Below are 16,672 nucleotides of genomic sequence, written 5' to 3' on the forward strand. Positions count from 1 at the left end.
AAGACTCGCGCGCACATCGTCGAGTGGGTAAATTGGGGTCCGTATTTGCTTAATTTGAATATTTTGTTCAACAACAACGCTCGTCCTAGTACGCACCGCGCGCGCGCGCGCCTCTATTGTTTCCAGAGGGCCTCCACTTGGAGTGATGTTTTTTTATTTAACAACAAAATGTTATCATCGTGACAATGACGACGAAGCCGCGTCACTATCAGGCGTTCGTCGTAGAAAACACATCCACCTCCGGAACGACTCGCAAATGGTGAAATGGAATGCAAAAATAATGAACCCATTTATTTGTTAAGAACTTTTGGCTCTCTGGCACGCTGGCCCCCCGTTCCGTTGTTGCCAAGTTTGTCACACACTGGCCGCCACCCCCTGGGGAGGGGCCGGACGCGGGGAAATGCTAGTAGAAGCTCAGTGGCGCACTCCGACCACCCCGCTCGGTGTTACATAAAATCGCCGTCGCCGTCGCCGCCGCGTGTAGCAAAAAAACCCGAGTGAGCGAGCCCCGGGTTGAGCCGAAACGAGACGGAAGGGCCTGGCATGCGTCAAGCATAGGCAGAATGAATGAATAGAAAGTGGAAATAGGTAGGTGCCGGCCGAGCGGGGGGCATCGGCTTTATGTACGCGTTGGCCGGGCCGCGTGTGGTGTGATGCAGGTATGCTGCTCTGTGCTGGTACATAGAGGGCAAAGAGGGCCGGCACCACGGCACACACCACATTTGCACATGATTGGGAGTGGAAATTAATGTCCAGAAGAAGCCAGGGAGTCGTGTGTGAAAAGTGCAGAACTTTGGTCGGGTTTGATTAGGATCCACTTTAAAGTGGTCAAGAAATAGAAATGTGTACCGGACGGTGATCAACTCCGAATGATTAATTTGCTGGGGCCACTCAATCCCTTCCCTCAAGTCACAACATGGCCGCTGTTTAATGGGGAGCATCATGCTGTGAGGTTCGCACCGAAAATGGGACAAGCTGAAAGAGTCATGCTTTATTATGTATGCGAGGCGCGCGCGCGCCGAAATTTATTCACTTTTGGCAAGTGGCAGAGTCTTTCTTTTAATGTTCCTTACGCGCCACCCCCCGGCGGGGGCCTTGACAGATGCGCGCCACCGTCGCCGCCGCCGTCTCAGAAATGATCACAAAATCCGCGCGGCCGTCGTTCGATTATTTTGCTCCGCTCGGCGCACGTTATTTTCGATCTCCGCTCGCGGGGCCGTGTCGCTACTTTGGGTTAATGCTATTTGTTTCTAGCTTTGCGATTTTTTTTTGGCAACAGTTCCAAACCATGATGATGATGATGATGATGATGGTGGTGGTGGGCTATGTTCGGCTCGGTCGGTTGGTTGTGGCCGGGTTGGTAGAATCGAGTTGATCGGTTTCTTGCTGCGTTCCTTTCTCCTCGTACTTTGTAGGGTCGTTATGCTGTGGCCCCCGACGTCGTCAGCGACTAGAAGAGAGAGAGAGAGAGGGAGACAGAGAACGAGCGAGCGAGCGAAAAAGAAGAAGGATACAAATACCATAATAGTGAAAAATGGACCGCCTTATGGTTCATTGTTGGCAAGTGTTCAGTGTGTCGAGCGGCGTTTGTGTCGCGCGGGGCGAGATAGTGTTTGTGGCTTTTAACATGGCGAAGGTTGCCGAATGTGCGCTTTTGATGCGCTGAAGTGAAGTGCCTGGTTTAGGCCAACTCTTAGGCGCCCTTCTCGAGCGACTGATTGCAGCAAAAAATGGTTGCAAACTCAACTACCTGTTAGTTAGTCTACTTCTTAAAACAGGATTATATGATTCAATCATTAATTTATATTTTTTTAAATTTATCAATTGCACTGTTTTTATATAAAAACCTCAGATACACCGTCAATTTGTTTCATTCTTTCACTTTCCCCCCGAAAAAAAGCTTTCCCATTTCCCTTCGCCGAAACATGTTTCCTTTCCCCGACGGAGTTTCGAAGCACAAAGCCGATCTGATTGGGAAACATTTCAAGCATAAATGGGAAACACAAACAGAAAATTAAATCTTTTCGTCAATGCGCCCCGCCACCAAGTGTGTGCCGCAGGGCGACGGTGGTGAAGGGGGGGCCTGTAAATGGACAGAACAAAACCTTGAAACCTTGAATCGGACACGGGCACACATACACGGGCGCCGGGCTGGGGGTACGCGCTAGAGCAGGAGCGAGAACGATTCGTCGCGTCAAACAGAGATTACTACCAAACGTGGCAATCCGCATTTCAAACCAGCCTCCCGAGATCGAACGGCGAGAGCATGATGATGATGATGGCCAAAAGGCCAAACATTAAAAGACACATACAAAAAACCTGCTGCTGCTGCTGCACCGTTGGGAGCGTGAGGAGGAAAAGGACGAACGGTCCCGGTGAGTGAGTGCGTGCGAGCGGGACAGCGAAACGAGAAGGAAAACAAATCAAACGAATAACGCTCACTCTATCGTTGTCGCGCCGAGCGAGCGTGTGAGGGAGAGAGAGACCGAGCATGCAGGTTGAGCGCGTGCTTATGTTGCTCTCACTCTCATCTCATCTCGCGCTTATGATGAGATGTGTGATGAGCTCGGGCTCACGAAGAAGAAGCGTTTTAAATCGACAAATTGGCTCTGTGATCCTCTCGAGGGGGTTTTCGACCTACCAGATAACGGAAAAAGAAGAAAATGGAGGTGCCCCCCACAGCGGCCGCCGCCGTTGCAGGTGCAGAGAGTCTGCGGGGACTAATTTCTTTCGCAATGCAGCCGGGCGATGGAATTTTCGGAGCCGTTTGGTTTGTGCGATTGAAACTTGCATCACTCCCCCCGTTAACAGTAAAAAGAACACGGCTAACATGTTAGACAGGATTGTTAGATTGATAAATACACTGTCAAAGAGCTGACTTCCAACCCTCCAACGCGCCGTGCACGCCAAAGCATAAACAAACTTGCCGCAATTATTCGATGAAAAATATTCTCAACCGGGTCCGAAATGCGGTGGTGAGGTGAGCATGAGTTGGAAAATGAAAAATTATTTGCCATAACTCAATAACCGAAAATAACACAACACGGGAAGGTTAAATAATGATAATTTGTGATGCGCAACGAAAAAAAAAATGGTGAAAGGTAACACTTCTTTTGGGTAAACAAAGTCTCGCTTCGGGCGCACTCTAGAGATCCGTTCTCGATCTCGATGAGGTAAGCAGCGCCAACAGTGACTCACAGCATGTCAGCAGCATGTACAAAAAAAGGGGTCTTCTAGTCCCTCTTTGTTAACCCCCGGGAGGTACGTTATAAAGAGGGTCTTTAAGACCCGAGCATGTGCGGCTCGTGAACCGGTGAATGCTTATCAAAAGGGCCACTTTTATTGGGATGTGGCGAATCATACGTGTAAGCCGCACTACATCATCAACCAACGGTCTGTGACACCTTTTTTCAAATTTAAACCTCGCCTCGCACCTCGCCGGGGGGACGGTGTGGTTCGTTAGTGATTTTACGCAACCCGCCCAGAAACGTGACACTTTGCACTTTTCTGTCGAATGTGAGACATGTGCACACACATCGACCGCGAATGCACCACGAACCGGTGGGGAGTCGGTTAGTGCGTCGAGGAGGGGACATGGAGACTATAAAAATAAACCACCTTTTAGAGAGATGCTGCTGCTGCTGCTGCTGGCGGTGCATTCTCGATGATCAATTTTGTAGCCGTTAGACGGAACGAACATTTTACGGGGAAAGGCTGAGCAAGTTAGAAGCAATTTGTTCTAAAGTAGTTAACACAAGGTTATTTATTTTCTAGTTTCAGAAAAGGGCTTAAAAACACATAATGTTTTAAATTGTTAGTGAAGTATTTTATTATTTATTTTAGTATCGTTTGAAATGCTCGACAGTTGCAGGCTTGTCAGCATAAACTCGACCTTTTTTTACCTTCGCTTGTTTCGGTAGCCGTCAAGTGAAAAATTTGCCTCATCAGTGCATAACATTTTACTGAAAAAATTAACGTTTTCGAATGCCCATTTTTGTGCTAAGTTTCGATAATTTTATCTCGTTGCTCTGTTGTTAAACGATTCATTTTTTTTACAATCAACTAAAAGTTTGAAAAATTGTAAAGTGTCAGCACTGTGATTTCGAAGCTACGAAATGGATAACTAAATAATGTAGCCAACTAAACAATATCTTATAGATAATATCCAAAATCTAAAAATAAATCAATTATATAATCCAATAAAATAATATCTGATAAATAATATCTAAAGCCAACAAGTGAAACACTTTGACTAAAAATGGCACAGTAATAATGTTAGAAGTTGTATCATTTTCAACCGCTTTGTAACTCTAACTAACAGTTTTGATTGAGGTTCTTTACTATTACTATTTTTCTAAGTTTTTCGCCATTAGCTATTTCATTTTAAGCTAGCAATATTGTTAATACAATACGGAAGTAATAATCCCTTTTCATTTTTTAAAATATTTAATCATAAAATGGTTATGTTCGGACCATGCTTGTCAGCCATTAACTGGACTCTCTCTCTCGCTAAAGAGCGATCGAAATATCACATTTTCCCTGCCGGTTGCGGATCCGCCACGGGGCGCGCCCCACACACTCCGTTTATTGCCCACAAACGGCCTAACCCGTGCCTGCCTGCCTTCGCCCCAGGTTGAGTAATCGAATATCGTTCGGAGTTATTTCTATAACATCTTCAACAACAAAACACGCACGCAAACACATACACACACAGAGTCAGCACGCGGACACCGTTTCGATACTTCCGCAAGTGTAATGACGAAAGGCCCCAGTCACGGCTCTCGGTCGCTCGGTCGGTCGGTCGTGGCTGGGACGGGGAGAGAGAAACGACTTCACTTCCCTCCCAGCGGGGCGTTTGTTGAATATTCACCCCGTGTTTTTATGCACCCTCCCCCCGCCGCCGTGTCCGGCGTTTGTGCAAAGTTGCACTCGATGCCAACCACCACCTGCTGCTGCTGCACCTCACTTCACTTCACCGACCGACCGACCGACCGAATGCAGCGCTACATTTGCGTGTAGCAGCGCCGTTTGGCCGGATTGTTGTTTTGTGTTGTTTTACGCGAGTCTGCGCGGAAAGGGGTGTCGAGGTGCCGGGTGCCGGTGCTTGTGCCCCCCGTTGCCACCAATCGACTAAGACCAGTTCGCTTGCGCGCGTCTCAGGGTCGCGCGCGCGCGCTTCTTGCTGCTGGACCCTCTCGCTTTCTGCTGGGCCTTCGATTGGCTGGCGGAGCTCCGCGCTGCCTGCCGCCCGAGAGGGGCCTGTGGTTACGCATTTAAGACCCATAAGGGGTCTCCTTACGCGAGGCGAGTGAAGACAACAGCGAGAGAGAGAGAGCGAGAGAGACGATGATGATGACTCCACGACTCAAGGGTGAGGAGGACCGGCCCCCTTGGCCACGGGTGATAAGTCTCTCCGTGCGTCTCGTCCAATATGTCAATTTTTAATGAAGCTTAGGAAACAGGAAGAAGACACATGACCCACCTCGTGAGAAACGACGACACTCGGAACGTAGTTTTTGAACGGGTAAATCTTAATTAATCGAAACCACCTTCGGTTGGGTTGTTTGGTCTTCCTTTTCGGTGAATGATTCATTGTTCCATTGTTCTTCGTTACTTTAGTTAAGTTCGTCGTTTTCGGTATTGTAGTGGCAAATATCCCATTCGCCGCTTTATTCATTTTTTTTGTGTAACTGAGAGGGTTTTGTGATACCTTTTGACCTTCTTCGTGAAATTGTTTCATTTAAAAATTAATTCCATTTGCTTGAATCTTTGCAAAATTTATGTGTTTATGATGCAGAAGTTCTTTATTGCCTTCCGTGAACAGAGGGACACCTCACAGAGTTTCACTTTTATATATTATTAATCAATTATGTAGGCTCTCTACCCCTAACATAGGCATGCATAATGATGCATCGTTATGCACGTCGTTGGGTCTTGAGCTTTTATTGTCCCTGCTCGCAAAGCATCCTTCGAAGCATCGTCCCCCAAAAATGCATCGCCCTCACGTCGCCCCCCTCGGATAAGAACAATTTAAAGCCAAGCTTTTATTGACGCAATTTCTCGGATCCACGGATCGGGTGAGAGTTGCAGTGGCCGCCGGCCCGAGTATGTTTTGTTGCGGTGGAGGTCATAAATCAGTGCGAGTGCAATCGAGATGCATTTACGGACCTGATTCCAGAGAGAGACCAGGAGAGAGAGAGAGAGAGCGAAGCGAGATGAATTTCCAGAAACAATCCGGGCGAGAAAAAAAAAAAAACTGTGACGCGTCAACAAATCAAGCAACAAATGACCGAGTCCTAGCACACACATTGGCACTCGGGCCATGCAAATTGCAACTTTTGCTGCCGCTGCCGCTGGCCATTGTTGGTGTGGTGAAATATCGTTTTTTTCGCTTCACTTTTTCTTCGGCTTCTCGTGGCCGTCATCGTGGTCGTGTTTGGCGCGAGACGATCATCCGTTATCGGTCCCGCCGGCCAGGATCGATTATGCATTGGCATGGTGGCAAACACAATTGTTTTGACTAATTGGCGTGTTAACGCGCTCTCTTCCGCTCTCGCGTTGGCTTGCGTGGCATTTAATTGTAAAATTGCTTTCGATAATGGATGAGTGATCCCGAACGGTGTATGGGTGCCAGGGCGGATTATGATTACAACCCGCGCTCGCCAAGCTCACGGTCTGTTTTGGTGTTTGTTTGCGTTGCGAGTGACGCATGTGTTGGTCGTTGGTGAAGTGGTATGTATCGTATCCGCTTCGTTTGTTCGCGCGGATCGCGGTCAAGGGTCCAACTGATAGTGTTTCCGTTTCGTTTCTCTTTTTCCCCCGAGCATTAGGAAAAGCATGTTTAATGAATCGGGTTTGTTTTGCGGAATTTTTACCTGTTCGAACGCAACCGTTTTGAATTACAAGCTACTGGAGTGGTGTAATGTCATTGATGAACGTTTTATTGAGCAGTTTCATGCAAATGAAACGTTTCGCAGTTTTTCGTTAATCCCTCATTTCGCAATTCCAATTATTTTCCTGCCTTCAAACTTTATTAAAATAATTAAAACACAAGAAAATTATCAATGGAATTGTGTTAATATAATAAGTTGCGAAAAAGTTGCTCGATCCCCAGCAGAACCGATGCGGCGACTGATTTATCAACCGACCGATCGGGAGGGGGTATCGTAACCGGGTGAATAGCGAAACATTGCTCACCGCAGTTCTTAAAGCAACTCCTCTAGCGCGCGCTCAGACCCACCGACGTGGCATTGCAACATTGTCTGGGGTTCGGGGCGCACCAATAGCCAATAGTTGCTCAAGAGCTCACGATCACCACCACCAGCAGTGCGGATTCAATCGATTGCATGCCTTCGTGCCCGCGGACCGTCTGAGACGTTGATCGACCATTTTCAACATAACCGGCGCCGTTCTAAGCTAGATATTAATTTATGGGACAAATCGCCGTCGATCGGCCAGAAATTGCCCTTCATTCGTCCTGCGGTGATGAGTGCACATTGTGAGATGATCATTTGCTAATGACACGACCGGCCCTGGCAAGTCGGACTTAATTTGTCACAATTAGTCTTAGGAAAGGACACTTCGGGGTAGATGTAGACCAATCGTTAGCGGGCGCACTACAAAACGGCAAGTAAATGTTTTGAATTTTAAAGGGGCGTGTGATCGCCTGTTCTCGCTCTGTCCGCAGCTTGCAGGACGTCTTGGAGAATTCGAGAAAAAATTCGATCCCGAGGTAGCAGAACTCTCCCGGTACAAGAGGGGTACAAGGAACGGTTAAGGACGCTTCAGGAGTGTGCGCTGATAAATGAGCGTGATTCGAGGTAGATCTTTTTCTACTTGATCCTGAACAGGGTTTTAGGAATGTCTAGACAACGCGTCCATGTCCCGTGGTGGAGCCTCTTTATCGATTTCTACATTTTGTGGTAAAAACAAAGGATAATGACGCGTGTAATAAGCTGAAGCGATTAATCGCCCGAAGCGATTAATAAATCGATTCTCGAGAAGAGTCCTTGCTGTCGAAGATTCTCGGCGCTGTTTCGCTGGAATCAGACTGTGATCTGTGACGAAATAACAAATGGCCGTGTCAAACGCGAGGTACACAAAACCCCGAAGCTACCGAGGTAGCAAATCGGACATTGAATTTTAATGTACATCGAGCTGGAATTCTAAATTGGGCTGTCCGTCCGTCCATGTCCGGGCGGCGACGACGCGTACCTGATGCTTCTGAGGACTAATGGGTTCTCGTAAGCCACGGGGTAAACAGCTACATCCCGTGGCTAAGTTCTTATAAAACAAGCTATCCATTTGGTGGCCACCAACAGTTGCCGCTGACGTGTTGGCTCGCGAGAATGCGTCCGCCGATACTAGCTCTGCTGTGCTGCGTCCTGTGGATTCAGGGTGCGCCAGGATACGTGATTTCGCGTCGTTTGTCGCCGGGTCAGCGAGAGCTGACCAGTGTCGAAGCCACCGGAGAATCATCCGAGTCAGAGAATTGGTACGATGTGGCAAGCGCGTCCGAAGAAGAAGCAGAAGCAGAACAAGCAGTGGATGATGTCCGGGCGGGACTGCAGCGGTTGCGCGCGGAAAAGATGATCCTGCTGGAGCTGTACTATCTGGTGAAGGTGCTGCGGGCCTACCGTCGTCCGTGGACTCCCGCCAGCAGCCCACTGTTGGAGCAGACGGTCGCCCGGTTGATGCAGGACGATCTGCTGGAACGGCTAGAGCACACCCTGCGGCTCGACAGGCGACTGCGGGTGCTGCAGCTTATCGGTACGTACGAGAACTCGGCCCAGGAACGCTTGGCGAACGACGAACGGTTGCTGCTGCCGGTGCTGGTCCGAACGCTGCGCAAGGTGCTGACCCTGAAGCATCTCGGCGGTGGGCTGCAGATCGACGACAAGGACGATGTGGTCGGTGGATTGCAGCGTGGCAAGCAGAGGCAGTGGCGTGAAGTGGTGGAGGCTCTGGAGAAAACACAGGCCCCACTGGTGCTGAATCCGGCGAGTGTTCTCGGTGGGTTCCAGGTGGACAGTGTAGGAAATCCCTGGAGTGTCTCAATGCCCGAAGTAGAGCATCCCGAGGGCTACCAGTGGGCCGACGTTCTCGAAAGTGGCCACACTAAAAATCCCCTCGGCTGGAGTGATGCGTCGAACGGCCAGTGGGACAATCAGCAGTCGCTGGAGCACCTCAACGAAGTACCAGACTTGAACGACCTCGTCGGTGATCAGTACGAAGTGCACGACGGGGACAACATTCCACCGGACATGACGCTCGCATCGGTGTACGATCATCATCAACATCTCGGTGGCGCCTTCGACGAAGAGTCCGGCTCGGTTCCGCCGATCGGTGAAGATATGGTACTACAATCGATATTGGATCCTGGCCACTCTCTGCGCGAACTTGCATCGAAAGCTAAGGAGAAGGCTCCCGATCGTACGGAGGAGCTAGACATCCGGATCGGCGCGGGTTCAGATGACCAGCAGAAGCCTGATGAAAGCGTGGACACTTCGGCGGCGGCTCCAGCGGAAGACATTGGTCCTCTGATAAACAACGACGACGACGACGACCTCGCCTGGTTGTACGAGAATCTGCCGGAAATGGACGAAGACGAAAGCGCGGCAACGGAAAGCAGCTCCTCGACGACGGAGCCGACGGCCGAACAGCAGTTTGAGCTCGACGCGCAAGCAGCAGGACTGACCGCTGATCTAAAGAGCCAGGGGCAGGAGCAATCAGGGGCCAGCAGTGGCGAGGACGAACCCAAAACCATCGATGAGAGCAGACGATCCCGACCGAACCAGCAGGTGCCGGTGGTCATCATTCAGCAGCAGCCGGCACTGCAAACTCCTGCACCGGTAACGGTCCGCGTTCCGGTTCGTGTTCCGGTCCACGTACCGGTGGAAGTCCCCGTCCGCGTTCCGGTGCCCGTACGTCCCATCTCGGACTTTTCGTCGGTGCCGATCCGCGGCCAATCGTCTGGCTCGGCCGCCCGGCGACTGATTGCGGTCGAGCTGGACAAGTTCCTGCTGCTCGTCGAAGAGCTGTCGGAAGTGAACGGGCTGGCCCGGGAATTTGATCGGTCCGATCGACTGCGGATGATCGGGTGGGTCGAACAGGACTACTCACCGACGACCGGGCTCGATCAGCGCTACTTTATCGATGCGCTCACTAAGATGCTGAAGCGCAAGGAACTGAAGCGGGGCTACAATCGGGTGCTGCAGACGCTCGATTACCTCCAATCGCAGCTCGATTCCGCCGAAAGCACGCGTGCCGAGGATGACTACTTTGCGCGGAACTACGGCACCACCGGCAACAACGACAACGGGGCCGACAGTCCAGCAACCGAAAACGGAATCGATCCCCGAATGCAGTCGCCAGACGAAGAGAAGGAAACCGAAGCGCCGCCGCCGCCGCCGTTGCTGGACACCACGAGGATTAGCGACGATTTGAAGGATTTGAAAAGTAACGCCGACAACGACAGCTAACGGCACGACGGTGGTGCAGCGGAAAACGACGGAAGTCGACCAGCGGAGGGTTTCGTACGTGAAGCGCAACTTTTGGAAGTGGATCGGAGCGCTCGTGGACAGGGTCGTGTCTTGACAGGATTTTTATGTAAAATGCGGAATGTAAATAAAAGAATTACAACTTATACGTGGTCTGTTTGCTTTGCCTACTCATGTCAGTCACTTGTCAAGTTGACAAGTTTCGCCCACTTTGAATAATCAGTCAATTTTTTACCAGTCAGCTGTTTTGCTTGGCCGTTGTTTTCATCGTCGATTTTTCTCTGCCCCAAAAAATGGTTGGCAAAGAATCTTAATCAAATCCGCCCTAAATGGCCAGATTTTGTGGGAAAACATACATTGGCTTTTGCGACCCCCAGCAGCATTGTTGTTTCTGCGCGAATTTTCGGCCAAAACAACACACCAACGATGCCATCGTCACCATATTCCCCAAATTTGGCCCCCTGTGACTTTGTTCCGAAAATTGAAGTGGGCCATGAAAGGACGACGGTACGCTAAGATTTCGAAGATAAAGACGTCATCGAAGGAGCAGCTGAAATAGGTCACGAAAATTGATTTGTTGAAGTGCTTCGAGAATTGGAAAAAGGCTGACACAAGTGTATCTGATGGAGTTTACTTTAAAGGAATCCATACAGCGGGACTGCGGGTTTGGGTAGGGACACCACGTGCCATTATTCATGTCTCGATACCACCGTCCAGCAAGCCGTCTAATCCGATTCGCTATTTCTGTTCCGTTATCCTTCAGGTCGTCGGTGGACCCTGCGGCTACCATGGCTCGTACACCTTCTACAAGGGTCTCAAAGTGTCGTTCGGGTCGCACGGAGCGGAACCCGGAGCGGCGGCCTGCGAGAGCAACACTACTACCTCCAGCAATGGCACTGCTTCTTCCGTCGACATTCCTAGTAGTAGTGGTGGTGGTGATGGCGCAGAACCGGAAAAGCCTTCCGAACGGACACAACACCAGCAGGAGGAGAAGGGGTCGCCACAGCAAACCGAAGGTGCTGCGCCGGGCGAGTGTAGTAACCAAACCAATAACACCCAAACCGCCACTACTATCAACAGCAACAGCAACAACAACGGTGTTATCAGTAGTAACGCGGACGCCGCCGCCGGCAGCAATGTTAGTGTTAGTAACGGGAAAGAAGGCGGCAGCAGCGGTGGTGTAAGTGACAATGGCAGCAGTAGTGCGTTTGTGAACGGGAGTGGCAATAGTAGCAGTAATAGTAGTAATAGCAGTAATAGCAATAGTATTAGTAGCAGCAGCAGCAGCGGCAAAAGTCAAAATGGCAATCAAACGCCAAAAGTGAAACAGATGCAACGAAAATGTGTTACCGAAGCGTCCGGTGGCGGTGGCGGTGGCGGCGGCAGTGGGGGCACCGGGGGTAGTGGTGGTGGTGCTGCTGGCAACGGCACCCGCGGAGGCAGCATTAACAATAACCTGTGCGGCGGCATGCTGGCCCCGGCATCGGTCGATCGAGAGTAAGTATCCAGGTTTTCCAGGCATTCTTTACAGGGCGTTCCTGGGGTTCGTATTAAACCATTCCCTTTTCCCGCGATCTCTCTGGCTGGGATGGGTTTTGGTCTAGATTTTCTTGCTCTCGCACATCGTTAAAGCGGCGCTACTCGAGCGCGACCAGCTCCTCGAGAGAGGGCTAGTTTTTTGCCCCATTAAACCTTTCACCGAGCGGGCGCGCCATCATTTGCTAATCGAACTCTGTGCTGTGTGCCAGAGGCATTCTCAAGTGCATAAACCACCATGCTGTTGTGGGGGGCGCTCTCGCCGACCCCAGGCTATTCGAAGCTCAATTCATGTAATTTTCGAGCTCGATAGTCGATGAGTCACGCACATTCCAAAATATTTCCGTCCTAAACCTTCCACTGAGATGACGATCGCACTGATTTCGAAGCGAAGTGATGGATCCATGTGTTATCCATTGCCACATGTCGACATCGAAAATTGCGGTTTGTTACGTAAAGATTGGCACCGAATTTGAAAAATTTTCTTTTGAAGGAAACGCGATGAATGCAATAAGGGTCAACGCTATTTATGAGTTAGGCCCGGGACTTTTCAGGTTTGGCGTGAACATTTGAAAGTCCCATCATTTTATTGGTTGTAGACGTGGAACTGAAAATATGTTGTCGCTTTTTTGAGGTGTGTCTTCCGTCTAAATGTTCGGGTTTATCCATACGCAAACATTTGTTTCCCCCGCTACGTTGGTGAAAAGCTGGCCGTCTGTTTTGATTGCGCACGTCGGAAGTAATTGGCGTAACTTATCGACAGTAGACTTACGAAGATACCTGTGCGAGTTGATCAAGTTCAATCGGTCCAGCCGAGGGAAAGTTTCCGGCAGCCGAAGCAGGTCATCTTCATCGTACTATAAAAATCAGGGAAAATATTATTTATATTATTTGACAAGTTCATAGTTTTGATTCATAATGATCGCCTCATAAGATTCACTCACTTGAGAACGGAGGTGCAGCGTAAGGCCGCGAACTTTGTTTCGAGGAATGATGTTGGTAAATAATCTGTGTGTAACAATTAAGTTTAATTCCAAATACCAAAGATGCGGTAACCGGTCGATTCCAGAGAGATAATCGTGCGATACCTGAGAAAAAAAAAATCAAACCGAGATTTCTTTCGCGCATTTGCATGGCACTCGATTAATCTTCTTACGTCTTTCGAATATGCCAGGCTGAGGCGAGTGAGGTTTGTGAAGTTGTTGCAAATGAAATGAGTTGCCCTTTCACTCATTTTGAAAGAGCCTAATTCCAAACACCTCAATTGCGGTGCAATTTTGAAAACATCCTCAAGGAATTCGAGCGTGCCATCGTGATCTAACTTTATCAAATCAAAAGACAAAGATTGGAGCGAGGTGAGCGCTTCACATTCGCGAAAAATTGATGTGTCCAGATTTTGCAATCTTAGATGCTGCAAGCAAACACCACATTAAATATGATTACGCTGGAGCAGAGGGTTTACTTGCTGCTTACCTTCAGCTCAGGCAGTTGCGGCAGGGATTTTAACGATCCTGGTTCACTGTTTCCTGCTTCAAAATCATGAACGAAACCTATAATTTCTAAAGACGTCAACTTTTTACTGTGGTTCGTGATGTCCTTAACTAACGCTTCAGATAGGTAAATGCCGTGGAGGCAAAGACGCCCCAAAGAGGCGTTTCTTCGAAAAAACTTATGGTGCCTAAGCAAAGAGTGGCGTAGAACGAATGTTCCATATCCATCACAACCAAACAACGATCTTATTGTCAACTCCTCTAGAAGACTGAATGGCATTTGGCAAAAGCAATTCCATTCATAGTCTTGATGGAAAGTAACATCAACTTGCTTTAACTGGCCACTTAAAAGTGTCCACTGCGTTAAATGGTATTCAGAACAATACATTTTCAGACTTTGTAAAGAAGGGGCGATCGTATGCCAGGGTAGTGCACGTTCCGGAGGATTATAGTCGATCTCCAAGTGTTTTAACTTTTCCATAACTGGGAGCGGTTCAATCATTTTGTTCTTTTCGTCGGGTTGACGATCTATTGATAAATACTGAAGATTAGGGGACCCCAGCAAAATCGACCGTAACGATGAGTGTGATAAAAAAATGTCTGTTATGCGCAATGAGCAAACATTGAACGCTAGCAATAACTCCTTCACATGCCCTGAGTACTTCTCTGTTTGTCTGATTTCAAGGTGGCGATATTTTTGATTAGTTTTGATCAAATCCGACCATCGTCGGCAAACCAAGGATGCGTACATCAGGTCGTACATGTTGAGGAGGTTAAATATGACCTCCAAGAGCTACAAAAAAAAGAACTAGTTTTGAGCTACTTAACTTAAACAAATCACAAACCAGAATCACTCACTTCGTTCGGTAGGCCGTTAATCGTCGAATGCTCCATGATTATCGCAGAAATTATCCGTAGCGTCGCGCGTGTAACGTTTACACCGTCGGTTGAAAATTTGTCGGTTGTCGCTTCTGATCGGTCGCAATGGATGACTCAGTTGACTTCAGAAATTATCCCCTCAGAGCGTCCTGTTCCACTTGCAATTTCTAAATGAAAGGATACGGTAGCGTGAAGTGCTTTTATTGTGTTTTTGCACTTTAAAACCTGACCTCGAAACTGACCATGGTATAAATATAATTGTTTAAATTAATCCTGCATGGTGTCTGCATGAACATTACGGGCTTTGTGGGTAAGTTTCATTCTAAAATGCAAGAAATGCGGTAGTCCGAATATGCGGGTAGGTTTTGGTCCAGTGTCTTGCTGTGTCGTATAATCGGGCTGAATGGAAAGCGCTGCTGACCGTTTGAATCGTGGCAGTGGCAGTTGATGCGGAAAAGGCGGAATTGGTCAAAGTAGGATTTAGTCATCTATGTAATGTCCTTCAAGACTCACACAATCACTCCAGCGTCACTCTAGCATCGCAATACCGATTTGGTTAAAACGATCAATCTTTGGCCTCAGTTTCAACCATCTTCCTTCCAATTTTTTCATTGCGATCGTTTCCTTGCAATTTCGTTCTTCAAACGCTCGAATAATGGTATATAATATTTGCTGTTGATGGTATTTCCCTTCTCAAGATAGCCGTTGGATATTACATCACGCCAACATCCCAAAAAATATCGAGACCACCCTAGGTATTCCACTCGGACGACGATCGTTTTAGTTCCGGAGTGCAGTGATGGATCCACGCTCCATCCATTTTGTCACATGTCGGAGCGATGCTCTTAGAACACTTTTCAAGCCAGTACTTCACCCGAACGGTATTTTCCCCATCGAGAAGCAGTGTACATTAATGGTAGAGTATCACGAAATTTTACCAACTTTCTTTTGAAGATTAGAACTAACTGAAGAAGCGATGAATGCCATAAGACTAGCGCTATATGCGTGTTGGGCTCGGGACTTTTCAGCCCACGTGTCAGTGAGTGGATTGGGCAGTTTGTTACTGGACGCGAATTTGTGCCGATTCAATCAAGTGTAGAATGTTCTTGTCTGTAGCCGTTCTTTGTGTCAATCTATTTAAAATATTAGAAACCGGGTGGGCAGTATGTTGTCTTATTCCTTACATCATCCAGACCTTCTCGATTCCTTTAACGTTTGACGTTCATTGCTAGCTACTCGTGCTCCATTTTTACAAAGTAAATTTGTCACTCAAAACCGCCAGTTTAACGTTGTACCAATCTGCCAATCTTTATATTTCGTATCTGTTTTTGTATCTGTCGTTCAGCATTGGGCCATTTTCGATGAACATCTTCATTCCAACGCGCTGGAAAAACGTCGTTTCGCATGGCCGATCAATTGACCGGTATTGGCTGGCTCTAACGCTAAAACGATGTGTTCGTGACTGCGCCACGGAGAGATGTTTACGAGCTGTGCCCGAGGAGTTATGCTAATTAGACCATAAATGTTGTCTGATCTCTATGCATTCGGATTGTGTTCAACCTTTTTTGCGCCCCTCCGGCCCCGACCGGGCACACCACTTCGGGTCGTTCGGGACCCTAACTGGGGGAAACTTCTTCTTCACCAGGTGTGTCCAGAGTGTCGCCAGTGAGTTTCTCCCGTCTTCGGCCACGTTATTACATCTCTCGAGAATGCGGCCGATTTGCGGATGGATGATTTACTTTCGCATATGTGCTTAAGTTGTCGTGTGTCGCTTCGCCACTCGTCGCAAGAAGACCTGCCGGGGAAGTATCGAGCTCCGGCTCCGCCACAAGATTAAAAGGCGACATCATCACGCGGCCCTGCCCGTGGGGGGGTCGTCTATCGATTTGTTTGTGCTTCGTTTCGCGCGAATCGCATTACTCCCTTGTCCACTTGGCTCGCGTTTCTGCTGCTCCGGGAGCATGTGTGTGCCGTGGCCTACATACAGAGCATCTCGCCACGCCACAATGTTGTTGTTGTTGGTCCGTCCGTGGTGGTGATTTATGGAACACACTGCCTGCGACGAGTCGATTCCCGTTTTTCTCAATCTCGAATCTTTTGCGTGAACTGTTGAGGTTGGCACAATCGCCAAAAGTGGTGCGATAAGGTGATTTAATGTGGGGTCTCTCGCTCACTCGCGGTTAAGTTATGCTATCATATCATATGCTGGGGCTTTATTTCAATGTGCGACACCACAGTGCAATAATGGAATGTGCAAACAGAAGCATG

The 16,672-nt window shown here is 48.6% G+C and overlaps 1 protein-coding gene across 1 annotated transcript in view; it reads left to right on the plus strand.

Moving 5' to 3' along the window:
- Positions 1 to 11,122: 11,122 nt before the first annotated feature.
- LOC131215061 (uncharacterized) overlaps positions 11,123 to 16,672 on the plus strand; it is a 28,402-nt gene continuing 22,852 nt past the window's right edge. Inside the window, exons 1-4 of the mRNA XM_058209440.1 lie at positions 11,123 to 11,169; positions 11,217 to 11,578; positions 11,663 to 11,996; positions 13,520 to 13,522. Of these exons, the coding sequence (XP_058065423.1) occupies positions 11,123 to 11,169; positions 11,217 to 11,578; positions 11,663 to 11,996; positions 13,520 to 13,522 (746 nt within the window). The remainder of the gene's footprint in view (positions 11,170 to 11,216; positions 11,579 to 11,662; positions 11,997 to 13,519; positions 13,523 to 16,672) is intronic.

Source organism: Anopheles bellator, chromosome 1 (genome assembly GCF_943735745.2).
Source record: "Anopheles bellator chromosome 1, idAnoBellAS_SP24_06.2, whole genome shotgun sequence".
Taxonomy (NCBI): domain Eukaryota; kingdom Metazoa; phylum Arthropoda; class Insecta; order Diptera; family Culicidae; genus Anopheles; species Anopheles bellator.